Source organism: Penicillium manginii (genome assembly GCF_028828005.1).
Source record: "Penicillium manginii strain IBT 31320 chromosome Unknown utg000006l:1.0-4164085.0:1.0-4166146.0, whole genome shotgun sequence".
Classification (NCBI taxonomy): Eukaryota; Fungi; Ascomycota; class Eurotiomycetes; order Eurotiales; family Aspergillaceae; genus Penicillium; species Penicillium manginii.
This window is the reverse complement of record NW_026643107.1, coordinates 2,843,869-2,867,840: the sequence shown is the minus strand read 5'-3', so window position 1 is coordinate 2,867,840 and position 23,972 is coordinate 2,843,869. Positions and strand designations below refer to the sequence as shown.

The 23,972-nt window shown below is 49.1% G+C and overlaps 7 protein-coding genes across 7 annotated transcripts; 3 read left to right on the top strand and 4 right to left on the bottom strand.

The window, feature by feature from the left end:
- Nucleotides 1-1,235: 1,235 nt before the first annotated feature.
- N7533_009436 (putative TMEM1 family protein) lies at nucleotides 1,236-5,730 on the top strand (the record flags this gene model as incomplete). The annotated part of the gene is made up of 4 exons (XM_057106086.1): nucleotides 1,236-1,272; nucleotides 1,349-3,873; nucleotides 3,936-5,018; nucleotides 5,305-5,730. The coding sequence occupies 4 exons, from the start codon at nucleotides 1,236-1,238 to the stop codon at nucleotides 5,728-5,730; spliced, it is 4,071 nt and encodes a 1,356-aa protein (XP_056957535.1).
- A 2,080-nt stretch (nucleotides 5,731-7,810) lies between these two features.
- On the top strand, nucleotides 7,811-9,285 carry N7533_009435 (oleate delta-12 desaturase odeA; the record flags this gene model as incomplete). Its single annotated transcript, XM_057106085.1, has 2 exons — nucleotides 7,811-8,804; nucleotides 8,876-9,285. The coding sequence occupies 2 exons, from the start codon at nucleotides 7,811-7,813 to the stop codon at nucleotides 9,283-9,285; spliced, it is 1,404 nt and encodes a 467-aa protein (XP_056957534.1).
- A 2,351-nt stretch (nucleotides 9,286-11,636) lies between these two features.
- Nucleotides 11,637-12,444, top strand: N7533_009434 (60S ribosomal protein uL16; the record flags this gene model as incomplete). Its single annotated transcript, XM_057106084.1, has 3 exons — nucleotides 11,637-11,681; nucleotides 11,746-11,921; nucleotides 11,985-12,444. 3 exons carry the CDS (start codon nucleotides 11,637-11,639, stop codon nucleotides 12,442-12,444), a joined length of 681 nt encoding a protein of 226 aa, XP_056957533.1.
- A 1,790-nt stretch (nucleotides 12,445-14,234) lies between these two features.
- On the bottom strand, nucleotides 14,235-16,396 carry N7533_009433 (amine oxidase; the record flags this gene model as incomplete). Its single annotated transcript, XM_057106083.1, has 3 exons — nucleotides 14,235-15,791; nucleotides 15,851-16,282; nucleotides 16,343-16,396. The coding sequence occupies 3 exons, from the start codon at nucleotides 16,394-16,396 to the stop codon at nucleotides 14,235-14,237; spliced, it is 2,043 nt and encodes a 680-aa protein (XP_056957532.1).
- A 740-nt stretch (nucleotides 16,397-17,136) lies between these two features.
- N7533_009432 (SDR family oxidoreductase) lies at nucleotides 17,137-18,033 on the bottom strand (the record flags this gene model as incomplete). Its single annotated transcript, XM_057106082.1, has 1 exon — nucleotides 17,137-18,033. One exon carries the CDS (start codon nucleotides 18,031-18,033, stop codon nucleotides 17,137-17,139), a length of 897 nt encoding a protein of 298 aa, XP_056957531.1.
- Nucleotides 18,034-19,735: 1,702 nt separating this feature from the next.
- On the bottom strand, nucleotides 19,736-21,464 carry N7533_009431 (putative DNA repair protein (Rad57); the record flags this gene model as incomplete). Its single annotated transcript, XM_057106081.1, has 2 exons — nucleotides 19,736-20,990; nucleotides 21,055-21,464. The coding sequence occupies 2 exons, from the start codon at nucleotides 21,462-21,464 to the stop codon at nucleotides 19,736-19,738; spliced, it is 1,665 nt and encodes a 554-aa protein (XP_056957530.1).
- Nucleotides 21,465-22,026: 562 nt separating this feature from the next.
- On the bottom strand, nucleotides 22,027-23,031 carry N7533_009430 (uncharacterized protein; the record flags this gene model as incomplete). The annotated part of the gene is made up of 3 exons (XM_057106080.1): nucleotides 22,027-22,525; nucleotides 22,594-22,733; nucleotides 22,783-23,031. 3 exons carry the CDS (start codon nucleotides 23,029-23,031, stop codon nucleotides 22,027-22,029), a joined length of 888 nt encoding a protein of 295 aa, XP_056957529.1.
- Nucleotides 23,032-23,972: the final 941 nt, after the last annotated feature.

The following is a 23,972-nucleotide window of genomic DNA, read 5'->3' as shown; positions in this document are numbered from 1 at the left end:
TGTGATGAGAGAGATTGGGAACTGGACCACACGCTATGTAGGACCAAGGCCCCCGCGTATATTCACCCCAGGGGCACCAGGTGGAACGCGGGAGATGCGCGATGACAGAATGTGGAATTTATTGAACAAGGCGATCAACGTCGATCATTGAACCTAGATTCTGCATTGCGGGGCTTGGCGTTAATTTCATCGACTAGACTGGTCTATATTGAGTAGACTATGCAGTTGCGGCCTAATTTTGAGGAGCTTATCTGGATCGGCGTTATCTTCAGGTTTGTTCGAGAATTGTCGTTGTTATTACTCATTGTTTGTGTATGGCGAGACGGGCTTGCTCGGAAAGGGGGGCGACTGTTTCCTCATTCTTCATTCCTCCACAGCCAAGACATCCAAGATGCCACTGATAATTTAAATCACGCGTTGTTTACTTTTATCTTGAAATGTCTGGATTTCAGTCGGGTCCCAGTTGTACCTCCCTTGCTGAGGATCTCAACACCCCTGAGTTAGGACGGCTTGAGTCTTAAGATAACGAAACGTTGTCAAGTAAGGGCTGCCCACTGCCAGCCATATCGGAATGCACTGTCTCATGTCTTTAATCGGAGTACAGGGTTTCAGATCCATGTTTGTCAAACTCAATCATTGGGCCATGATTGGATTAGGGGTTGGTAATTGCTTGGCCAATCCCATTGGTGGAGTGTAGAGATTTGACAGTCATGAATATAAGAAGGTTTTAATGGTCCTGTATGGTCGTTGAATTCCAAAAAAAAGGAAACTCTGGAGAGTTAAAGTCCTCAGAGGTCTAGCCACTGGCCCATTTTTTAGCATCAAATAAATACTAGTCGTGGCTTATCACAGTAAGAGTGTAGTACATGTACATAGCATTGGACGTGTACGGTCCAACCCCAGATGCCGGAGTACTCTATTTCGGATTTACCTGCATGGGTCAAGTCTATCCTCCTGTGACTCTTTTACTGTACAATGTATATTCTCTTTTACGATATCTCAAATCCTCAAATCTTGTATTTCACCAATTTCCATGGCTACCAAGTGTCTCCGTCCAGGCGGAGAGCGCCAAGATGCGGCCAGTGCGGTGAGGTGAACCTCCAACGGGAGTTTCCCAAACATCTCCCCAACCCCGCGAGGACATCCTCACCAACTTCCAGAATTAGCAGCTTCTGGTGCTTAAAGCGGCATGTTATAACTGCCATTGGACGCCTCCCGAATTTCCCCGGGAAATCATGGACCCTTCCAAGGCAGCGTCAAGCAATGTGACCGGTAAGAACAACACGGAGATGCAGCCCGAGACCGAGAGCCCCCCGACTCCTAGCTCCTGGTGCTAACTACTGCCCAGTTGAATACACTGATCCATCGGGGTTATTTCCTTTGGTTCAACCGACCGTCGAATCGAAGCTTCCCCTCAAGAATCTCCATTGGAAATCGCCCACTCGCCCTGTTCGATCGATCGAATCCCTCCGCATCGGCTTTGCGCCTGCCCAGACAGAATCCGCCGAACGGAAATCTTCCAGTGAAGGCACTGGAAATGTCACGCATCGCCGACATCAGATCCCCGGTCTGCGACAAACTCCATACCTGAAAGTCTACCTCCTCCGCTGCGACGACAACGATACCTACAAAGCAACAGCACGCAAGACATTGCGCGAGTGGATCAAGACTCAGAGCGTATCAAGCTCGTCGCAATCGACTGGCAGCAGTCAAGAAAAGCATGATGCGTTCGAATGGCTTATCCTACACGTGGTCCAAGATGGGGATGGTGCGGAAAAGACACCTGCGCCAGCGTCGAAATGGGGTCGCGGCACAACTACAGTTCTAGAGAAGATCAAGGCTGATTTCAATGGGTCATCTAAAACCGCCGTTGATCGTGTGGCACAGTTACGACTCCCAAAGGAGGGATCCACGAAATCCCCTGAATTTGCGGAGCAGCTCGAGGATCTGATTGACAAGATGAAGAATGGCATACTGGCTTCTTTCGATCTCCGCGTGGCTCAATACGAGGAAGATATAAAAGAAAAGGATGCGCAGCGAAGTCTCCCTGGTTGGAACTTTTGCACTTTCTTTATCCTCAAAGAGGGCCTCGCGCGGGGGTTTGAGAATGTGGGTCTGTTCGATGATGCACTGGTTGGCTATGACGAGCTATCCGTTGGATTGGATGCGGCTATCAGAGACCAACTAGACGGAAGTACAGAACAACCGGGCAATACAATCTTGAATTCAAGCAAGAATTGGGTGGAGGTTGCTAAAAAGGCACTCAAGGCTGGCGCGTCAGTCGATAAAACCAATAAGGAAGAGCCATCCCTGGCCATTCAACCGGATGACTTCCCGCTCAGCTCGAACAAATTTCCCTACCGAGAAATGATCCTGGCCAGTGATATCTCCATTTTTGATTTCCGCACCTATATCTTCTCTCGTCAGCTCACTTTGCTGCTTCGGGCAGCAAGAGCTCCATCCTTGGTCGGAAATGACCCTGCTACACGGGAGAAAAAGCCAGAAGATCTCATTCTACTATCTGAGATCTGCCAGAGATCCACAGAATTCATTAGCCTTGCCGCCCGCACCCTCCGTTACGGTCTCGACTCTGGACTAACGGACGTGGAAGCGAATGTTAAGTCGGATACAATCAACAACATTGTGTCCAATTGGGCGTATGCCGCGGCATTGCAGATTCTAGATCAAACTTTTACCTCAAGTCTGAGCCTGCCTGAATCCTCCATTCATGCTGTTCACCAGGCCAAGGAGCCTTCAAATCCCACGCCACCTGCGGGGGATAATCGCGGCGACGTACCTCGTCGGTCAAGTTCATTGATTCAAGGGCCGGGAGGGCGCTCTCCCCGACCAGTGACCCAGGATATCTCCGAGGCAGTTGGTCTGCTTCAGCGGCGCTTGACCTTGGATCACCCAAAATCGGCTCCTGCTCTTCCTCAAAAGACTGGCTCGGAACAATTAGCATCAAGCCGAGGAGAATTGCTTCTTCTGGCTCGACGATCTCTTGAGGAGATTGCCCAGCGCCACGGTTGGGTTGAGAAATGGAACAATCTTGGCCTGCTCTTTGATGAGAGTCCTGGCTCTGATGGTATGGCAGAAGTCTCATTAGACGGGACTGATGAGAAAGTCGAATCTAAAGCTGAGACGTCTTCACTGGTGGGTGTCGAACTTCCCACCCTCAAGGCTGGATTGACATCCAAAGAGAACTATCTGTCATTGTATGAAGAGCTCACGGATCATATCGTCCGCCATAATATTGTGGCAAACCGAGCCAATTCCTCCGAGATGGCTTTGGCAGACATTGCCATACTCCGCTTCCGACAGGGTGATTACGAAGCCGCAGCTTCTTATTTCCACCAAATGGCTCCGTTCTACGGCAGCAAGCTCTGGGTGGTCTTGGAGGGAATCATGCTGGAACTCTACTCTCGGTGCTTGAAGGAACTCAACCGCAACGAAGACTATGTCCGCATGATGCTGAAACTTCTCGCCCAATTCGCTACATATTCGCAATCCAAGTTATCTTCACGCCAGAAATCTCTATCTATCCCGACATCTATTGCCCAGCAGGAGCAGCTATCTGGATATGTGGCCGATCTCTTCGAAGGGGCAAAGGGCTTGCAAAAGGACGTCACCGCATCACTCGCCGATTTCTTCGCAGATCTCCAGGTGGACCCAGCAATTCGCTTATACGACGACAAGGATGGCTTCCAGATCCAGCTATCTCTGCGATTCCTTCTCGGCCCCGAGATCAATATTGACTCGGTTAAGGTCCGGCTTGTAAGCGCCAGCAGTTCTCAACATGTCGAGCATTGGATTGAAGGCTCGGCAAATTTCACGATCAAGTCATCGACAACAAAGATTCTAATTGATTCTTCGGTAAGAAATTTGTTCATTCTTCTCTAACTCGTTTCTCAAGGCTAACACTTGTTTATCTTCAGACAACACTGCAAGGCAAGTACATCGTTGACCGGCTGGAGATGAAGTCTGGTAATCTGCTTTTCACTTTCAACAGTGGTCAGCATTCGGGTCTTCCGATTGGCTTCCGAGAAACAGACGATGCAGAAGAAACGGATCAACGACCATTCATACTCTGCTACCCGGCACCAAACGGGCTACACGCCAAGGTGGTGTCGCCCCACCTAATTAATCTGGAAGCAATGCGTACACTCGAGCTGGAACTCAGTAGCGGACGGAATGACATTCAAAGCGGCACAATTCGCGTCAGGCCAGCGACGGCCGGCCTGCGTCTGCGAATTGCCGAAACGGAAGTGGTGGACGGAGAGCTGGATCTAGTCGCCAACCACGACTCTGGAGTCATCGAGTTCTCTCGATTGTCCACTCAGTCGTTCGTGCGCCTAAGAATTCCCTACACTGTGGAAGAAGCTTTTACCACGCTCTCTGCGCGAGCAGAGATCGGGTATAACACGCCCCAGGGCCGATTTGCTTTTTCGACGATCCATAGCGTTGTTGCCACGCTTCCCATCTCGGTCAATGTGCAGGATATCTTCAAGGATGAGATGCTATTTTCGCGTTTTACAATCAGTCCCGCCATGTTGATTCCTCTGCGCATCACAAACTGCAATCTTCCCAGCTCGGATGCCTATGAGGTTCAATCTAGTATCACCGGCTCCGTCGCTTTGGACGTATTCCCAAAGCAACCCGCGTCTCTACTCTACAAGATCAGCCCTACTGGAAAGTCGGCCACGACTTCCCCGACTGGGAAGCGCAGTCTTCGCCTACAAGTGGATTTTACCTGTGTAGATGACGAATGTCTAGATGCAGTTGAAAAGCAGCTTGCAGCTGCGCTGGAATCGAGTCCATTCACCGAATATGCTACCTTACTTACATCGCACCTTGTGGGAAGTATTCGTGGCCAGCTCTCTACAGCGGACATGGAGGTCATAGGCCTCGTGCGAGAAATCGAGATGCTCAGCTACCGCAGTGTGCGATGGGATGACCTGTTGGGAGCGTTAAAGGGACGCACCGAAGAAGTGCGCCAATGGCTCATGGCGTGGCACGAGGTAAGATGATTTGCTCCATCTGCCCCCTTTATAATATATTAACCGGTTTTTGATACAACAGACTAATCCAATCATTCGTCTTCCCCGCAACCCTCCGTCCCCATCCGGAGTATCGTGATCCCCGTTGACATCCCCGAAATCCAAGTGGTTCATACGGCCGAGCTGCAGCTCCAACCCAGCGCGGGTGCCATAGAATCCGGGTCAACCCACGCTGCTGTGGGCCAGATGATTACTGCTGAGCTCTGTTTCCGCCACACGCGGAGATGGTGCCCCCCCAACAGCGCAGGAACTGGCTGGGCAGCCGCTCGAATGCTCGTACGAGCTGCACGCCAACCCTGACCTCTGGCTGTTGGGTGGCCGGCGCCGGGGTAACTTCCTCACTCGTGATGGGGAGACTTCCAAGTTCACGGTCCTGCTGCTGCCCCAAAAGCCGGGTCATTTGCTCTTGCCTGGTCTTGAGATTCGTACCTATGCGCCGTCGCAGTCACAGCCTCCGACTTCTCCTCCCGCCACAACGGACTCCGGCATGGGGACAGGCCCCGGCGTTCCAGGCCAGCGACAGGCGATTGCCTGTGAGGTGGACTACCGTAACCATGGAGAGACAGTGCTGGTACTGCCAGACCTGCGTAAGACGACGGTCAGCCTAAGTGCATCTGGCACAGGCGGGACATCGTGGCTCGTCGACTCAGAGCGACGTGCAGAGGTGTATTGATGGGTGATGCCATGTATTACCTGTTCATTCACATGGTAGCAAGCTCGATCGTGTATATAGATCTACGAATGATGAATCTACCTATCTTATCAACAAGGAATAATACCATCCTTTAGTTACTTCGATGACCAGACAATCAATGGCCAATTAGATACCACTCGTATACCACGAAGTAGTGTGTATGTAGTGCCCCCATGAGCTGTCAAAACACCATGGGTATACATAATAGATATAGGAACCCCACATGCAAAGAAACCCCCCTTAGACTCCTTGCTCCCAAGACAAGACTCGGCCGATGTAATTCATGAATACTTGATACACAGCTTTGCAAAAAAAAAGACGGGTGGGTGATTGGCGGGGGACCTTCTCAACAAAACTGGACCCGCCCGCCCAACAAGCGGGCCCCGCAGGTACTTAAAGGTACCCACTCGGCCCGCCATCACCAGTGACAGTCGGGGTATCCCGAAGTACTCAGCACCTACAGTATCCCGTAGAGGGTACGGAGTACATTCCGAGTACACCCAGGGTACCACACACTATATACAAAACTCGGGCTTTGATTAAAGTATTCAGAAAGCAAGTACACACGCCTACGCTCAAAGCACATACCTGACTACTCCGTACAAAGTGAAAATCTATCATGCCATCTCCCCTATCCCATCCATCCCAACCACTGGCGCATTCTCCCCCATCTGGCCATTGGTTATCACATGCCTTGCGCATGCCATCGACTCGCCACAAATCGCCTCGCTTGATCTCGTCCAATCCGCGTGAGGGTATAGCAGGCCTGCGCGCCGACGAAAATGACCCGCCGAGGTCGATCGCGATCGGCTGCATGGCCGACCCGCATGTGAAGCTGGTCCGACGGGTACCAGAGAGTAGTCTGTATAGGTACGGAGTATAGGGTTGGTATACTCCGTCACTAGTACATGGACGGTGTTGTGTCCATCGCGCCTCACCCAGAAACAACATGTCTGCAAGCAAACAAAATAAATGCATACATTGATGACATTGACTCTGACCATGCCATCTAATCAATCATACCCATGTCAACTGTTCCAGTCAGTGAAGCGGTGACTGGATTCCCCGCAGAAAAATGTTGAGCGCCCAATGTGGTTGAGCAGCGATACAAAGAGTGGCGCAACCTGCCCCGGGCTGAAGAACCACCCGTGGGTCTCGTGGTAACTTTGCCCATGTTTAAATGGGGATGTGATGTGGTCCAATGGGCTGGCTCTTTTCAGGTGGCGGCAATCAAATCTGCTGAGACGGTGAGTGGAGGAAGAGTATTAGTGAATGTGACCAGGGGTATCTTGTATATACATTACTCCGTACACAGTTGTAGGGTACTCCATACTGATACTCCATAGAGAAAGAGAAGAGGTCGGAGGGTCGAGAGATCGGCGTGAGGAGTTCATGCGTAAAGTCGAAAATTGCAAGTGGGTCCCTGTATGGTTAAGGTAATTTGCAAAACTCAATTCCACCCAGCAAACCCCTTTTTGAACCATTTTCGGTTCTTTTTCAGCCCTTTTCAGGTACGGCTGACGGTGGCGCGTAATGCAAATTCACCGATTCCATGGACCGCGGCCGTCTATTTTTCCATTTCTTTTTTTGCCTTTTGCCCCCCTCCAAACTTTTCCCTCTTGGGTCTTTCTCCTCAAGAACTGATCGTCGTTTGTCTTTTGGTTTTTTTGTGGTCCTTTTTATTATTACTTTTTTTCTCTCTCTTCTCGTAGTCCTTGACCTTCTTGTTCTGCTTATCTCCTTCCTTTCCCCACCGCTTCTCTCCTTCGCCGGGATACCTGACTTGTGTAACCACAAGCAAAACTCAAAAAATCCCCAGGATCTTTGCGATTACTCCTGGTGAATCTTTCTTGTGAGTTGCTTCGGAGTCTCCGATACTTGAATTGATGCTGACCTGAGACTCCCCGTCCCAATAGAGACTGCATTGAGTCTTCCTGCTGAGACCATTGCTTTGCTTTTTGACTCCTCTCTCCACCCCAATCTTCTTCCGGGTTTCTTTCGTCGTCCAACATACAACATTGAAGGTGGTTAAGCGCGACTGCTTTCCCTGATTTATACCATGTCGTCCACCGCAGTTCCCAAGCGCGTTGCGCTGAACCGCAACCCCGCCACTGAGAACTCCGTTCCCAACTCGGTTTCCGCGTCGCCTTTTGATAGCCCGCGCCAGTCGCCCTCGTCGACCTCTCTGTCCTCCCTGGGCTCCGATCAGGAGAAGACCAAGATGCTCGATACCTACGGCAACGAGTTCAAGATCCCCGATTTCACCATCAAGCAGATTCGCGATGCCATCCCCGCTCACTGCTTCCACCGTTCTGCCATCACCAGCTTGTACTATGTCTTCCGTGACATTGCCATTCTCGCCTCCGTTTTCTACCTCTTCAACCACTATGTCACCCCCGAGTATGTGCCCTCCATGCCGGCCCGCGTTGTCCTCTGGACTCTGTACACTGTCATCCAGGGTATGGTCGGTACTGGTGTCTGGGTTCTGGCCCACGAGTGCGGTCACCAGGCTTTCTCGCCCTCCAAGGTTCTGAACGACACTGTCGGCTGGATCTGCCACTCGGCTCTGCTTGTCCCCTACTTCTCCTGGAAGATCTCCCACGGCAAGCACCACAAGGCCACCGGTAACATTGCCCGTGACATGGTCTTCGTTCCCAAGACCCGTCAGCAGTACGCTACCCGCGTTGGCAAGACCATGCACGAGCTTTCCGAGCTTGTCGAGGAGACCCCCATTGCCACTGCTACCCACATGATCCTCCAGCAGCTGTTCGGCTGGCCCCTGTACCTGATTTCCAACGTCACCGGCCACAACAACCACTCCAAGCAGCCCGAGGGCCGTGGTGTCGGCAAGTCCAACGGCTGGTTCGGTGGTGTCAACCACTTCGACCCTTCCAGTCCCCTGTACGAGGCCAAGGACGCTAAGCTGATCGCCCTGAGCGACCTCGGTCTCATCATCACTGGCTCCGTCCTGTACTATATCGGCACCACCTATGGCTGGTTGAACCTCGCCGTCTGGTACGGTATCCCGTACCTGTGGGTGAACCACTGGCTCGGTAAGCATTTCTCCTCCCTATACCGGGTAATGTCAGTATATCAGTTGAACAAAAGCTAACCCCCTTTCCAGTCGCCATCACCTTCCTGCAGCACACCGACCCTTCCCTCCCTCACTACCAGCCCGAGGTCTGGAACTTCGCCCGTGGTGCCGCCGCTACCATCGACCGTGACTTCGGCTTCGTCGGCCGCCACATCTTCCACGGTATCATCGAGACCCACGTGCTGCACCACTATGTTAGCAACATCCCCTTCTACAACGCCGACGAGGCCAGCGAGGCCATCAAGGGCGTTATGGGCAACCACTACCGCACCGAGGCTCAGACCGGATGGACCGGCTTCATCAAGGCTATCTGGACCAGCGCCCGTGTCTGCCAGTGGGTTGAGCCCACCGAGGGTGCCACTGGCGAGAGCCAGGGTGTCCTGTTCTACCGCAACACCAACCGCATCGGTGTTCCTCCTTCTAAGGTCGCGGTCAACTAGACGGCGGAAAAATCAAGGATAGAGAAACGCGATTTTTCCTTTTCCGCTTTTGCCTGTTCCATTTTGTTTGTGATCATTTTGTGTACACATGTTGACGTGGCGCGCATACACACACACACACACACACACACACTCGACGAGATCTCGTGAGAATATAGAAGCGAAGATGAACTCTTTTTCTGGCAAAGGTGGTGATACAGGTCTTTTTTTTTTTGCTGTTGATCTAAGATAGATGCCTTAGCTGCTCGTTCTAATCAGTGTTTTGTTCTTGTCCACTGTCGTTGTGATTAATCTCGAGCGCATTTCATACCGGTGTTTTTCAATTCTAAAACACTTGGCTCTACATATCTCTCTCGGTCCTGTCCCTTGCTTGGATAAAGGGGGCAGACCTAAAATTCTCGGTTGTCATGTTCTCTGGTGTTGGGTTGTTTTGTTTCGAGCGAAGATAGTTTGCGAGTCTGTGGCTTCTGCAGACCCTTGGTGATATGATGAGACCATGAGTGAATTCAGCACTTCTATACAAACAGCAGACCATTATTTGTAGATTGTAGGAAAATGGAAGAAAGAAAAGGGGACATTTAAAGAGGGGAGTTGAGGTGGCACAAAAACAAGAAAGACGTTGACTCTTGCGGGGTAGTTCCCGGCCCTGATTTCGCCCGTTAACCTTACTAGTAGTAGTTAGTACTATACAGTGACACCTCGCCTTCCATGCTGGAGACAGAGAGAGGCTCTTTCGAACCCTAATCACATAATCCTGGCTTTCCATGGTAAATCTCGAGCAGTCAAGACCTGTACTGACCTGAAAACAATTGGTTGGAGCTCTCCTAGTCCGGCCCTCGCAGCAACAAGAGAACGAGCTAGGTAACTACTACTACTACTACTACTACTACTACTACTACTACTACTACTACTACTATCTACATTGCTATGGAATGGAGATAATTATTACCCTCCCCAATCAGAAATCGAAAAATCAGAACTAAACGAATGGCACAATAACAGCTGGCTAGATAGTATCTGCCGTTGCAGGGAGTAGTAAAATTCAAAAATTTCACTTCGCCTGTCCATGCAATCTCCAACAGGAAAGACTTTTCTATCAAGCGGTAAAATCTTCAAGATTCAAGCCCTCCGAGAGAAAATGTCCGGCCGCTTTGAGAATTGATGCGACGGGTTCATCGCGACAAGAATGATCACCGCTTTTCCTTGAGCTACACCACTGTGGTGATCTGAAGGCCAGTACACTTTTCACAAGGCCTTTGTAGCTCATATTCGGGAAGGGAGCCTGAGGCTCTGGTGAAAGGAGATTAGATGATTGCATATGCAGACTGCGAGACCCATACATGAACGAGCGACACACGAAATCACATCCTTGACTACCATCCAAGAAATGATCTCTTGTTTGATGAAGGAGGTCAATAAAGCTCTGTATAGCTTCATTCCTACCTTTGTTTATCGAAACTAGGACTCAGTCAGCAATGGATCATTTCTAGACATGGGCTACTCCTAACAATAACGCTGTTCGGAAAAGGCAGCCCGAAGCTATCAAACAGGCCTTCATTATTCGCTATCGCAAGAAAGGTTGACTCTTTGAATTGAGAACGAAGTTCAAAGAACCAAGCTATCCACAACCACAAAATCAAATCTCGAGAACATTGCGGGTTGTTTTTTATCTTGGGATTTTTGATCCAGATATCTACCATGAGATATAGAGCTCTCTTGTATTCATAGTCGTCTGCTATCACAGCAACCTTGGCGAGCATCTCAAGACTTAGTTCCTGAGGAAGGAAGAGCATAGTATTGACCATGAATAGCACGAAGTACAATCAAGATTGCTTCAGTATCCCAATCGTCTGCAGTAACCTGAACAGAGCCTTGTTTGAGATACGTGACGCTTTCCTTCCAACCCCCAGTCAGTAATCTCTTGAAAACGGGAGAGGCAAACATTAGGTGCTTTGCCGATACTTGAACGCGGATGGCACTCGTTACTAACCAAATAAACAAAGATTTTTTGTTTTGAGTAGCTCGGTATCTAATTATTGTTTACTATGATATGGATCCTGAAATGAGCCCAGGCTATTACCTACGCAGGTAGGTATCATGAAACCCATTGTCTGTTTTGCTACTACTAACTAGTACCTACGTAGGTACTCCGGGGTAGATCCTGCGGGGAGATATTTGAGCCGCCTTCGGAACCCGAAGCCTTTGGGGGCCGTCTCCAAATCCTACGAGTCGGGCGAACTTGAATCCCATTCAAAAATATTTATACGACATGATTCATCGCTTCGATGAGATTACTTTCCAAGGTTGCCAATTATTCTCAAACTCGAAAATTCCTCTTCAAGCCATCTACGATGGCACGCAGACCCGCTCGATGCTACCGTTATTGCAAGAACAAGGTCAGTGCCCATTCTTCCGAGTCTATACGCAACGAGAATCGCCTTTAAATTAAATGTTTTCCAGCCGTATCCCAAATCACGTTTTAATCGTGGCGTTCCAGATGCTAAGATCCGAATCTTTGATCTGGGTCGAAAAAAGGCTTCGGTCGACGACTTCCCATGCGCTGTGCACTTGGTATCCAATGAATACGAACAGCTGAGCTCTGAAGCTCTGGAAGCTGCACGTATTTGTGCGAATAAGTAGGTGGGCCCCAAGCAAATCTCATGTAAAATTCATCTGCATAACAAGGCTAACCTTTCTAGATACCTTGTCAAAGTTGCGGGCAAAGAGTCCTTCCACATGCGCGTCCGCGTTCATCCTTACCACGTAATCCGAATCAACAAGATGCTGAGTGTTGCTGGTGCGGATCGTCTGCAAGCTGGAATGCGAGGTGCATTCGGTAAGCCAGCTGGAAAGGTGGCTCGAGTGAGTGTTGATCAAATTCTGCTTTCTGTGCGAACTATCGATCGCCATCGCGCGACTGCTGTGGAGGCTCTGCATCGCTCGATGTACAAGTTTCCTGGTCGGCAAAAGGTCGTTGTTAGCAAGATGTGGGGCTTTACTCCATTGACACGCTCTGAGTATTTACGTTTGAAGGAAGATGGCCTTGTGCGGAACGATGGTGCATATGTTCAGTTCAATCGGCGGAAGGGAAAGGTGATAGAGAATATGAGGAACTTTCCACAGGCTTATACTACTAGATCAGCTGTGGAGGCTTTTTGAATGATAATTCCTGCATGATGTTGTCTTCTTGATTAGCTACTTTGGTGCCTATCTAAATAAGAGACTTTGACTTGATTAAAACTTGAATGATATTATTCAATACAGACCATGTCATATGAATACTACGCCATTCCCAATGAGGCCACATGTCGGTCAAATGGCCCCCAAAGTGCACTGGCCGAACGCGTTTTTAGCTTGAATCATATTTTCCCCTGCCTGCTTTACTGTTATTCCCCGTACAAAAATGTCGGCTTCTCCCTCGAGAGATCATATGCAAGTGGATTCAAATGAGATTCAACCTCGGATTCAACGCCCCAGTAGATCCCAGCGGCTCAAGCTTCGAACTTCGTGCGACCCTTGTGCAGCATCCAAAGTACGCTGCACCAAGGAACAGCATGGATGTTCGCGATGTGCCCAAAACAGTTTAAAATGTGTTTATGGTCGATCGCAACGGAAGGGTAAACCTCCTTCCAACAAATCTGCCACCGCGAAACCACCTCCTTCGTCTTCTCCTCGGTTTCCAACACCTTCTCCGTGGCCTGACAAACAAGAACCCGTTCACCACTACCCCAATCCCCATCTCAATACCAACTGCATCTGGTATAGATCGAAGATGCTTCAAAAGACCAGTTCCGAGAATCAAGAATCAGATAATACTATGGCAACAGAAGGAAAAAGAAGCACGTCAATCAACTTAAACCCACACCAGTGGCTGCCAAACGATGATACTACTCCACAAACGTCTATAAGCTCGGAGCACATTCCGTGGCCCAATCTGTTAAACGTTGACCCCTCGATCTATAGGTCTGCTGGCTCTGAAGATCATATTCATTTAGACTATGATGAGATGAATGGTGTCGACGAAGCAGACGACAACGATGAAAGAGACAAGGAGCTAGAGCGAGAATACCCCAATAAAGATCAACATGAGCCATGCATTAAAGTGGCATGTCGGGTTCTTTCTTCACTGTACGAATTCGTGCGTTGCGACTGTGTGAACAACAGCAGCTCATCCAGCCAGTGCAAAGATCCAGCCCTCGCAAAAGAAGGTCCCGGGAGTGATATCGTGTTTTGCGTTACTCGGTCAGCCATGAAGACGGTTTCTCAATTACTGAATTGTACCGGGATTATCTGCGCTCAGGATGCATCCATTTTGCTGGTTCTAGGTGCGATTCTCTGCAAGATATTCGCTTGGTATCAAACACTTTATCAAGCTGAGATTGCTGGCTTGTTCTCAGACCGGGCACAAGACGCTAGCCCCTCTACTTCAATTGATCCTGCTCATCATTTGAGCGATGGGACAGATTTTCGGTCTAAGGGTTCACGACAGGTCGAGGGCAACTCAATGTATACAGTCCCATTGGCCATTCCGTTGAGCACTGGAAGCTTGAATCTTCCCCGTGCCACGGAAAGGAAGATTAAAGCTCAGTTTCTGTTATGTCAAGTACAAACCCTACTCCAAATGTGTCAAAGACTTGATCGAAGGGCCCAAACAGCTGACTCGGAGGGTCCGGGGAGAAAAAAGAGTTTATTGGCAGGGTCTAATGCACAGCTCTTGGAGAAGGTGGGTGAATTTCAAAGTGTCTTGGCAAAGATATGTACGCAGAAACCAGAGTAGAAGACGTGAACCTTGGAATGATAACGAGGTCAATTCCTGTACAATTTTGTGTATAATGGGATATTTTCAACCCACTTGGTCTAGATGGGTACTACTAATAGTAAGTGGACACCCCATTTGGCTATCTGAACACCCTATCCCGTACATTTGGAAAAGGTTCCAATTTCCACATCTACAGTCGACAACAAGGACTCGATCCAGCTACTGAACCACCCTCCCTACCCACTAGAACACTCTGGTTCTTCTCCTGCGTCGAAACAGCCACATCCAGTCCCGGATTGCCCGTGAAAAAGTTCACCGGCTTCAACCCGACAATCATCTTCTCCGACGGCATAACCGGCCAATCCTCGATGCGGGGATTATGCGTTGACCCGAAGGTATGCCAGACGACGATATCCTCGTTCCGAACGTCTGAAGCTCCCTCATTCTTACGCGCCTCAATTGCAGATGCAATACCCTCGCCACCGAGAGACTGCATCGTGTGTCGACCAGCAGAAAAAAGTTCATCATCCTGGTACCGCGTCACCCACACCGCGTGTTGACCGAATTCGGATCGTCTTGCGTGGTAGGAATCTTTATGGGCGAGAAGAAGCTGGCTATAGCAGGGGAGCAACTTGAATCCCACTGGTGTCCCTGTGATAGGATTGATATGGTTCTCGTTGATTATCTTGAAGCTGCGGTTTTTCGTGTGGTCGAGGTCATGTCCGCCTTCTTCAGTGACGATCTTTGATTCGCTTGTGTATCCCACACCGAGGGGATTATGGATGACCGGGTCATTAACAGGCATGGCTTTGGTTTCCTCGATCTGGAGGGAGTTGGCTGTTCCGTCGATGGCAGGGTCGATTCGGAGAGAGAAGAGGTGTTGATGGTATGGTGCCAGAACTCCAGGTGCAACGACGGTCCCACAACTAACTTTATCGCCAATATTGATAGGTGCCGTGGAGAGAATTCCTGTAGCACGCACTTCATAGTGGATTGAGGCGTCTTGGCTAAAATGGAAAGCGAATATATACTCATAATTGCTGACTGTGATGATAGTCTGCAGCACGAGAATCCGGGACCGAGTAACCGCTACATTCTGCGTGCGGTGGTTGGTGTGCTTCCAAAGGATTCCATCATCTTGCTCATGGCAGCAGACTACATTAGGAAGTTTGAGTGGTTCGCCAGCGGCGGTGTTGTGCCAGCCATCAAAGTATTTGATCAGCCCTAAGCAGTCACAGCCCAGTTGCAGATTATTGGCATTGATCCCAGCACCGTCGTTCCCTAGATCGAAGGCTGCTTTGCGGGGATAAGGGGATCTCGGATCGCCGTATGGCACGAACATCTCAGATAAAGAGAGTCGATAGAACAAGTTGCGTCCATCGTACCGAATATCATGGAGAGTGAGACCCTCGCGGTAGTTGAATCCCACACGCATGGTCCACTTCTCCCAGGAAATATGGTTTCCGTCGACTTGGAAAGAAGGCCCTTCCGGCTGGATAACTTGGTAGGGTTTGGTGGTTGTGCGTGGGGGCGGTCGAAGACTAGGATGGTATTCACTCATTTCTGTGGAGTGGATTTTGCAGTTATCATATGGCTTTGCGTCCTCTCTTGTTGTCTCTTCTTCCGATGATGGTAGGTGGTATATCTTGGTAACCTCTAGCTTCTCGGATACCTCTGCGCAGAGTTCAAGTGGATAGGCATAGTAGTTTGCGTCTGCGCTGTCGATTAAACGCATGTAAAACCAGCACTGTTTATAAATTAGACTGGTACTGAAGCAAAGCCGTTTCTTGACAGTCATGTACTCACCATTGTTGTCCGCTCGTTCATATCATTCATCCCATCAGTTGCATAAGCCCATGCCTCAATCACAACTGTTGCTCCCGGTGGCAGCTTGAGCTTTTGTATCTCCGCATCGATCCTTGGATCCGCTCTACAGGCCTTCTCGACGGCTTGCATGTAGGCAGAATCGATATACGAATGCTTGCCAATGAGATGCTCTGTCCCAATCACAGATTGAGAGTCAATGTTGACGAGAATCTCAATCAGCTCATTTGATCCTGATTCTCCTCGAGAATTGACTTGCACGCGAGCAATTCGGGCTGGACACGATGCTGAGGCTCGATTGAGGTGTTCTGCCTGTAGAAAGGAGACCATCTCGCTCTTCGGCGGCTCCTTCAGCGTGATGACCCGGAAGTTCAAGCTCTTTCCTTGGAAGTCCTTTTTGATAATTGTTGCAACCTGTTTCATTCACCCATATCAGTAAAATAAAATTTCAAACGGGGCCTATAAGGCTCTTACTTTCGCAATTTCCCCCGGAGTGAGGGGGTCAAGTGGATGCATCGAAGCAGACATCGCGACAGTGACAGTGAGAGCAAGTGTCAGTGGTGGAATAAATATCTTAACTGAATAATGTCGACTGTTTCCTGATCAACTGAAGGGTCCGTTGTTCGGAAGCAATGAGGAAGGGAGGTACAACTTGGAAGAGACCCAATTTCGGTGTGATCCAGTCCGTATGTCTGTAGAGATGAAGACTGAGCTTGAGTTGCGCCTGGTTGTTCTTTTAAATTCCTGTTAGAAATATGAAAATAAAGGCTCTCGATGTCCAAATACGAACTTCAGATGCGCGATATTCGCTAAGGTATAAGAATAGCCGGATCCTGCCGTTTGGTTCCCCGCCTTGATGCGGCATCTCCGCTAAGGTAAAGATTAGCCGGTGCGGGGTGGAGATGATTGAGATGGTGGAGATGGCAGTGTTTATCTTCGACTCAAAAGGCTAGGCGGTCCTAGCCGTCACTGATAACATATATGGATGATCTCAGTGGTTGGAAAGCACTGAGATCATCATTGTTCGATTAGGTCAGTCTCCCGGATTTTAGTGCTTTTCATCCATTTGAAGCCCCGGCATTCTCCGTCTATTGGATACTGGTAGTTAGTACAAGTAGGTGAAAACATCATTCATTTGGTAGATTTTCATTGCTGCTTTTATAATCGAAGAGTTCTCTCAGGCAATTCAGATTCGGAGAAAGATATGTGTTTCTGTCCAACTCGAAACGACCCTCCTCACAGTATCAAGTCCTCAATACTGCCTGTCATTACTTTTCATAGTCGGTAGACCTTGCAATAGGACCCCAGCTTTCGAGTAATTCCAAAGTGCTTTCACATTTGCCCCGGATAGTCGCCTCGCAATCGCTGCCTAGGACGACTCGAGGTGGCAGCTGTCTACCCTTTGCAGATCCCGATGCTGTCAGTATGTCGACAGTAGTGTCCGCGCCCTTTTTCACATCACCAGGTTGGTTCCCATTGACAGCCAATAAAGCATTTCGTGTCTTGCCAGAAGGCGTTTGCTCGTCTTCATAAGCAGGGATTCGTGCTTCCGCCGAGATCTTTGCCCCTGGCTTCAAGAATCCCGTCCGGAAATATCCGGGCTCGATGACAGTAGCCGCGATCTCAAACGGCTCCAACTCGATTCGAAGTGATTCCGCTAAGGATGACATGCATGCTTTGGTCATGCCGTAGAATGCAAAACTTGCTCCACCCCTCCAGGATCCCAAGCTTCCGAACGTAGCAATGGTCGCACGGGGGCGACCAGACCCTGGCAAAGGCTGTTCCCTTATCAGTGGAAGGAAAGCACGAATCGTATTTGTTGTGCCGAAAACATTGACATTAAAATGATGTTGAGCTTCATCCGGCGTGACCTCTTCGACTGCGCCTTCGAGAATGTAGCCTGCGGCATTGATCAAGTAATCGATTCGGCCATATTTAGCGACGGCGTGCTGTGCGACCTTTTCGATCTCGGGGTAGGAGCTCGTGACGTCAAAAGCAATCGTGTATGCTCCTTTCTTTTCGAGGTCTTGGAGCTTCGCTGGATCGCGTGCGGTCGCGATCACATGGTGCCCTCTTTCAAGAGCAGCTCGGGCGATTTCGAAGCCAAAGCCCGAACTGGCAGCGGTGATAAACCAAACGGGGGTTGGGGATTCAGTTGAGGTCATTGTCAAAATTGAAGGTTGTCGTGGTTGTGAGTAAGTTCTGGTCGGTTTCGCATGAAAGGTCGGTCTTTATACGTTGCCAGTGCGACCCAACTCGAACGTCGACTCGGTGTTCGGGGATAAGATAGTTTGTGTCATCATTCACCTTGGTGGCTGCAATTGCATTCATGAATACGGGGTCCACGGGTGGAATGGCGGAGGCGGCATGGGATGAACGTTGTGAGTGGCCCGGGTGATCCGCAAATATGACCTAAACCCATCCCTTAACACCGATTGAGTCTCCACTAAATGACTTCAAGCTGTTAAGGCTTACGCTTCATCTAGGGTACCGTCGCCTTTGTCTCCGTAGACATTACTAAATTTCTTTCTTCCTTTTCCCACAATAGTATCTCCGCAAATTCCGTGAACTCGCACCAGAAATAGTGAAAACCATACTGGCATTTCTCGCTGCCTCAGATCAAATTTGCTTCGCTCTGAGCTGTAAACATGTATTTGCTTGCTTCGAGTCATATACCCGGCGATATGGCATATCTCACACCCGGAAAATACCGCCTGCTCTAGGCTCACGAGCGCCATTGCTGTGACTATCCGACACCCTTTCTGCACTGCAGAGAACAGAGCTGCTTCTTCGAATCCAGGACAAGAACTGGGGAAATTGCACAGAAAGTCTATGTCTCCACCGGCGCTCCAAGTGGTGGTCACTACAATCCTACTTCGGTTTGAATCCTAGTAGGATTCAGTGTTCGTCACGTTCCACTCGCAAACTTGATATATGTCCCTGCAGGCTCGGAACTATGACGGTACATAAAAAAACCAATTCGCAGATCTTTATTCAATGCCAATAGAAGCTTTGGAGATCTATCGGGGTCGGGATAGGCCCGTCTCGAATTTACCTGAGCCTAATCTTGGTTGCCGTCGAAGGTTTCTAGAGTTAACGCACGAATGTATTTCCGATAAACACCCCCTAGTGAAGGTTCACATCATGTCTAGAGGTTGGTTCGATGAAAGTTCGAAAAGTCTCCGGGTGATAAATCAGTTCAGGTTCGATATTTCCAAGGAAGCATTCCCGGACTTGGAATCGGTGTGCTTTGGTAGAACAAGCTCCGGGATGTGTGCTCATAGAGACACTGAAAGGTGGCTGGACAAATTCTTCTTCTCGAATAAATCCACCTTCTGTATTGGGACTCGAGGCTCTAGTTGGTGCGAGTGGCTTGGCTGGAAAAGAACGATATACTCGCCGAAAGTTTTTATTATAATCCTACATCGAGATCTGGGAACCATCAAGGGAACTCACAATAGCTGGAAACCCCGGCTTGGCCATTGGCTTGGTAAGGAGAGCTGACTTTATAATATTACCAGATGAGTTGGTCCAACCTCACTCCAGGGCTTGATCCAAAATAAACCCCATAGCCCTGGAGGGTTTGGGAAGTGGGAATGTTCTTGCTAGGGTTGCTGCCCAGCTGCGCTGGGCTCGAATTTAGCCTGAGAAAATAGAAAGAGAGAAAGACAATACTATCTATCTTCTTAGTGCCTGTGAATATAGGATCTGCACCTTTCGGCACGGTTGAGTAAACGTAAATCGTGGTGGTCTCAAGTCAATCAAGTTCAAGTCCTTTCTAGTTAAGATCTTCGAAACATTGCTATGGTATATGCAGAAATAGTAACAGACATAAACACTATATTATCTCAACTCATCCAGACAAGCTCATTCGTCGGAGCTCACAGAACGCAGCCCCCCTTTCCATATTTCGACGTCTATTTCATAATCCCTTTTGTCGTGTGTTCTTATCCCCTTTCCATTCCCAGAATCTTTTCGGCTGGCGGCCCAAGGGGCAAAAACGAGCTTCATGGTTCGCCGGGTGATGTGCTCTGGTGGTTGCGGTGCTGGCATATGCAAAGAGCTTTCTTTTTCGGGAAGGCCTTCTGGTTTGCCATGTCCGCTGGTCTTGACTGTAGAGCCTGGTTCTACTTTGCCAGATTCATCGATAAGAGTGTCATTCACCTTTGAATCCTGAAGCTTGCTCGCTGCGCTATGGAATTGAGAGCCTGTCTGTTCTTGCGGTGTTGACAAAGGCTGTGCACCATTCCAAGGGGTCACCACTGAATGTGTCTCTTTTTTCAACGCAATGCGGCATGCAATCTGCGTGGACCAGAAGAATCCAAGGGCCGGGGTTTTAGGTGATGGATCGGAGTAGAAACCGTCGCCCCAGCCAGTAAAGAACCTCTCTTGATGTACCAGGCTAAGGATATCGTTGCGAGCAGGATTCTCAATGAGATAAGAGCCGTCAAATCGTTCGTCATCTGGGGCATGATAAGGAGAAGACGATATTGGAGAGGATGAGGGGATTTGGGTAGACGAGAATTGTTGGTCGGGTGCATTCATCCTATTTCGGGGCAATGGGGATGCTGCACCTGTGTCACGCGACGATATAGCAGGGTTCTGGCTTAAGATGGACGGAAATCCTGGACGTGGAGGAGGACCCCCATGGACTGGCTCAGGTTCAAACCGATCCGAAACTTGATTTGCCAGCACAACGGCGATGCCTTCTTTCGCAGCGAGGTTGCGCAGCATGTAACCCAATTTTGCGAGTTCTGTGGATCGCGCGGAGAGAGCAATGATGTTGTTTGAGTTGTGTTCGGCACGGTAGTTGGACGTAATGGAGTCAATGATTACCAGGCCGACATTATATCGTGTGATAGCGACTGGCAGCTGGTAATTGAGAATATGATCCTGTGTCTCTAGGTCCATGGCATTGATTGACAGTATGTTTTCTAGGGACGGCTTCTGGTCGGGGGGGAGGCTTGAAAGGTACGGTTGACATTCAAGCAGCTGAGATATACGGCTGGTCGCTAACGGATGCTCGGTCGATATATAAATAGCCCGTTTGTCCAGGCCCTTTGGTTTGGCTAATTGGGTGGCGAGTAGGAGGCTCAATAGGAATTGTGTCTTGCCGCTTCCACTGCAATGAAGCCACCAGTTAGAGCAAGTCCTCACAAAGCATTCTGCTGATTCCGGCAACGTACCTCTCCCCTGTCACCTCAGTGACATAGCCTGTCGGGATGCCTCCCCCCAGCAGCGCATCCAGTGCGGGGTCCAGGGTAGTGATCGTGTCCCATCTCGACGCGTCGAGCTTTGTCGTGGGGCCTAGATCAACATTTCCTCCCTTTGGTATGATGCTCGAGCTTGGTTCTTCTCCTTCTATTGTTGATGGATTTGCTTGTGTTCTCTCGAGGCCAAGATCGCCGTGCAATGCTTGGATGATTTGTGCGGAGAGCCGGCGGACATCTGCGGGGGGAACATGGGCGCGTTTCGCGATCTCGAGCGTGTCGAGGGTGATGAGGTCCACGGTCGTGATCTTGCCTCTTTCGAGCGGAGGAATGATATGCGCGTACGATCGTGTCGCAAAGTTCGGCAGGACCGATAATAGATCCATAAGAAGGGAGTCATCGCAAGGTGCAAGCTGCCGCCATCGCGGTTCTTCACGTTGGGCCACAGCCAATCACAGCCGCCCAACTACACGTCAGCGACACCTCACCATTCACACCGAGATGAACAGGAATATTTCTATCTAGTGGCTGTCATGTTCACTCGCCGCTTAATCTTCGAGTCCCGTTGATAAAAGTTAAATCGCTATAATATTCTACACCCAAAATCTACCTGACAGTGAATAAGACGCCCAACATAGCCACACCCAAGGCTAGTTCATCTGTTTATTTTTTTTCTCCAAAATCTTAGCTATTCTTTTTATGACATAATTCAAATTTAACCGCTCTTGTCATTTGCTCCGAGCCTTGGAGAGTACTTGGATTTAGAGCCATTTGATTCACCCTCTGTCTCGTTCTTTAAATACCAAAAGAAGTGGCGGAACCGCGAGTGTCACGGTGTCCTTCACCTGGGTATCAAATGCAGTTCTACTTTGCCCAGGGGCAAATTCGAGATCAAACTGGCGAGATATACTTGCCAGCACGATTTGCATCTCAGTTATAGCTAATCTTTTACCAGGACACGACAAGGGACCTGTTGACGTCAGGAATGATTGGCCGGGCTGCAGATATAAGGCTCAACCCACCGATGCAGAATGGAAAAAATGCAGCTTCGCGATGCACTTCCGAGTCCTCATTGATCCACCGTTCCGGTCGGAATTCATTGGCGTCAGCAAAGTTCCGCTCGTCTCGTTGGATCGAATGTTGAGGTACTGTGATTATGACATTTCCCGGAACCCTGACCTCGTCGATTTGGAGGCCTTCCGGCGGGGTTACCCGAGGCTGTCCGCTCGGAGATGCTGGCTTGAGGCGTAAAACTTCGTTGATCACTGCATCAAGATAAGGCAGTTCGGAGACCTGGCAAGCATCAAAGGCAGCTGAAGAAATACTAGGGTTGTCTTTGTTGTGAGGAAGTTGAATTTTGTCAGTTTCGAGTTGGAGCTTGTGGTACTTTGACGGGTGCATTGCCAGATAGTACAGCGCATTAGCAATCGTGCTGGTAATAGTGTCACTATTCAGAACCTGGTTAGTATTGCATCCAATTGACAGCTGAATGGAAATAACAGCAGGTGAAAATACCTTCCAGCTATAATCATCAACCGACCGTCTTCATGCAAGGCCTGATCTCCAGGCGGAGCAGAAGCATCTTTCTTTCCGATAGCTTGTAGGAGCCACGAAATTATATCGGCAGGCACTTGATCTGATTTGGAAAGCCATCGCTGTGCATAATTATCAGTATGTCTTCGTCGCGGCGGCACTCATGCTTACCTTCTTTTTCTCTTCAACCTGGACCCAGCAATACTTAATGAACTCAATGTAGCTACCCGATAGTTTTGGAATGGAGATTAAGAGTCCAAGTAGCCACGGGACTGGGGCAAGTCTCCCTACAAGGTCAAGAGTAGCGTGTAGACGCTGAATAGCAACATGTTCAACGGCACTTTCGAGCTGGTTGAAATCCTTGCCGAAGGCGATCAACCCCATTAGGTCGAAAGAGAGAAAGGCAATCCACTCGCTCATATTTATATATCCTGCATGACTCACTCGGTGCCTTATCTGAGAGATCAAAATATTGGTCTTTGATGTGATAAGCGGCTCGTAAGATTCCAATGCTAGATTTTATTTTAGAGCCGCTAACGAGTCAAATTATTGAACTGTTTTACCTTTCTTACTGAAACCACAATCCACTGCACGGCGGCGCCTGCGATGTACCTCCGGATCTCGTGTCATATGCAAAGACACTTTAGTTGGGTCGTTAGATACATGGGCGTACCATGGTGCTTTCACGCAGCGGGATGATGGGCCATGAACAACTCGCACAGCAGACAATCTATTCACCGATATTTCTCGAGGCCCTAAGTGTTGCGAAAGATTAGTTCATTATAGGTTTGACACCTTTTTGAGCCTCATTTCTCCTCAGTGATGACATCATGCTACCATACCTGTCCGAACAAAATCCCCATAACGGCGATGCCAATCATCCAATAATATATGGTACTGTAGCGATCGAAAAATGCAAGAGACGAGGTAGAAACGACTGATCGCGGCGCCACATGGCCCAGGGAAGTGATTCAGTCGATGAAGAAAAAGCCGATATGTAGCAATGCTTATGATTAGACCAAGAGCGAAGATGATGGCGTTGACACAGGACAGGTGAATGGCAGACTGAAAGTCAATTTGGGCAAAGGCAACATATGTAACAATGAGAATAGCCCATACTGAAGTGCACCCAGCAAGGAAATAGTGAATATAATAGTCAAGGTCAAATTTCTGTATCGCTAGATGGAACGCGACGCCTAGAGTGAGGCAAATCGCTGAACTTCCTAGGTGGAGGTTTGACAGCCAAGAAATTGATTCAAAAGATAAGACATTCATCTTACATGACTGTCTGAGAATTTTGTAAAAGAAATTATGCAAGACACAGCTCTTTATGTGTAATGACTTATCTCTGAAATCCGAAC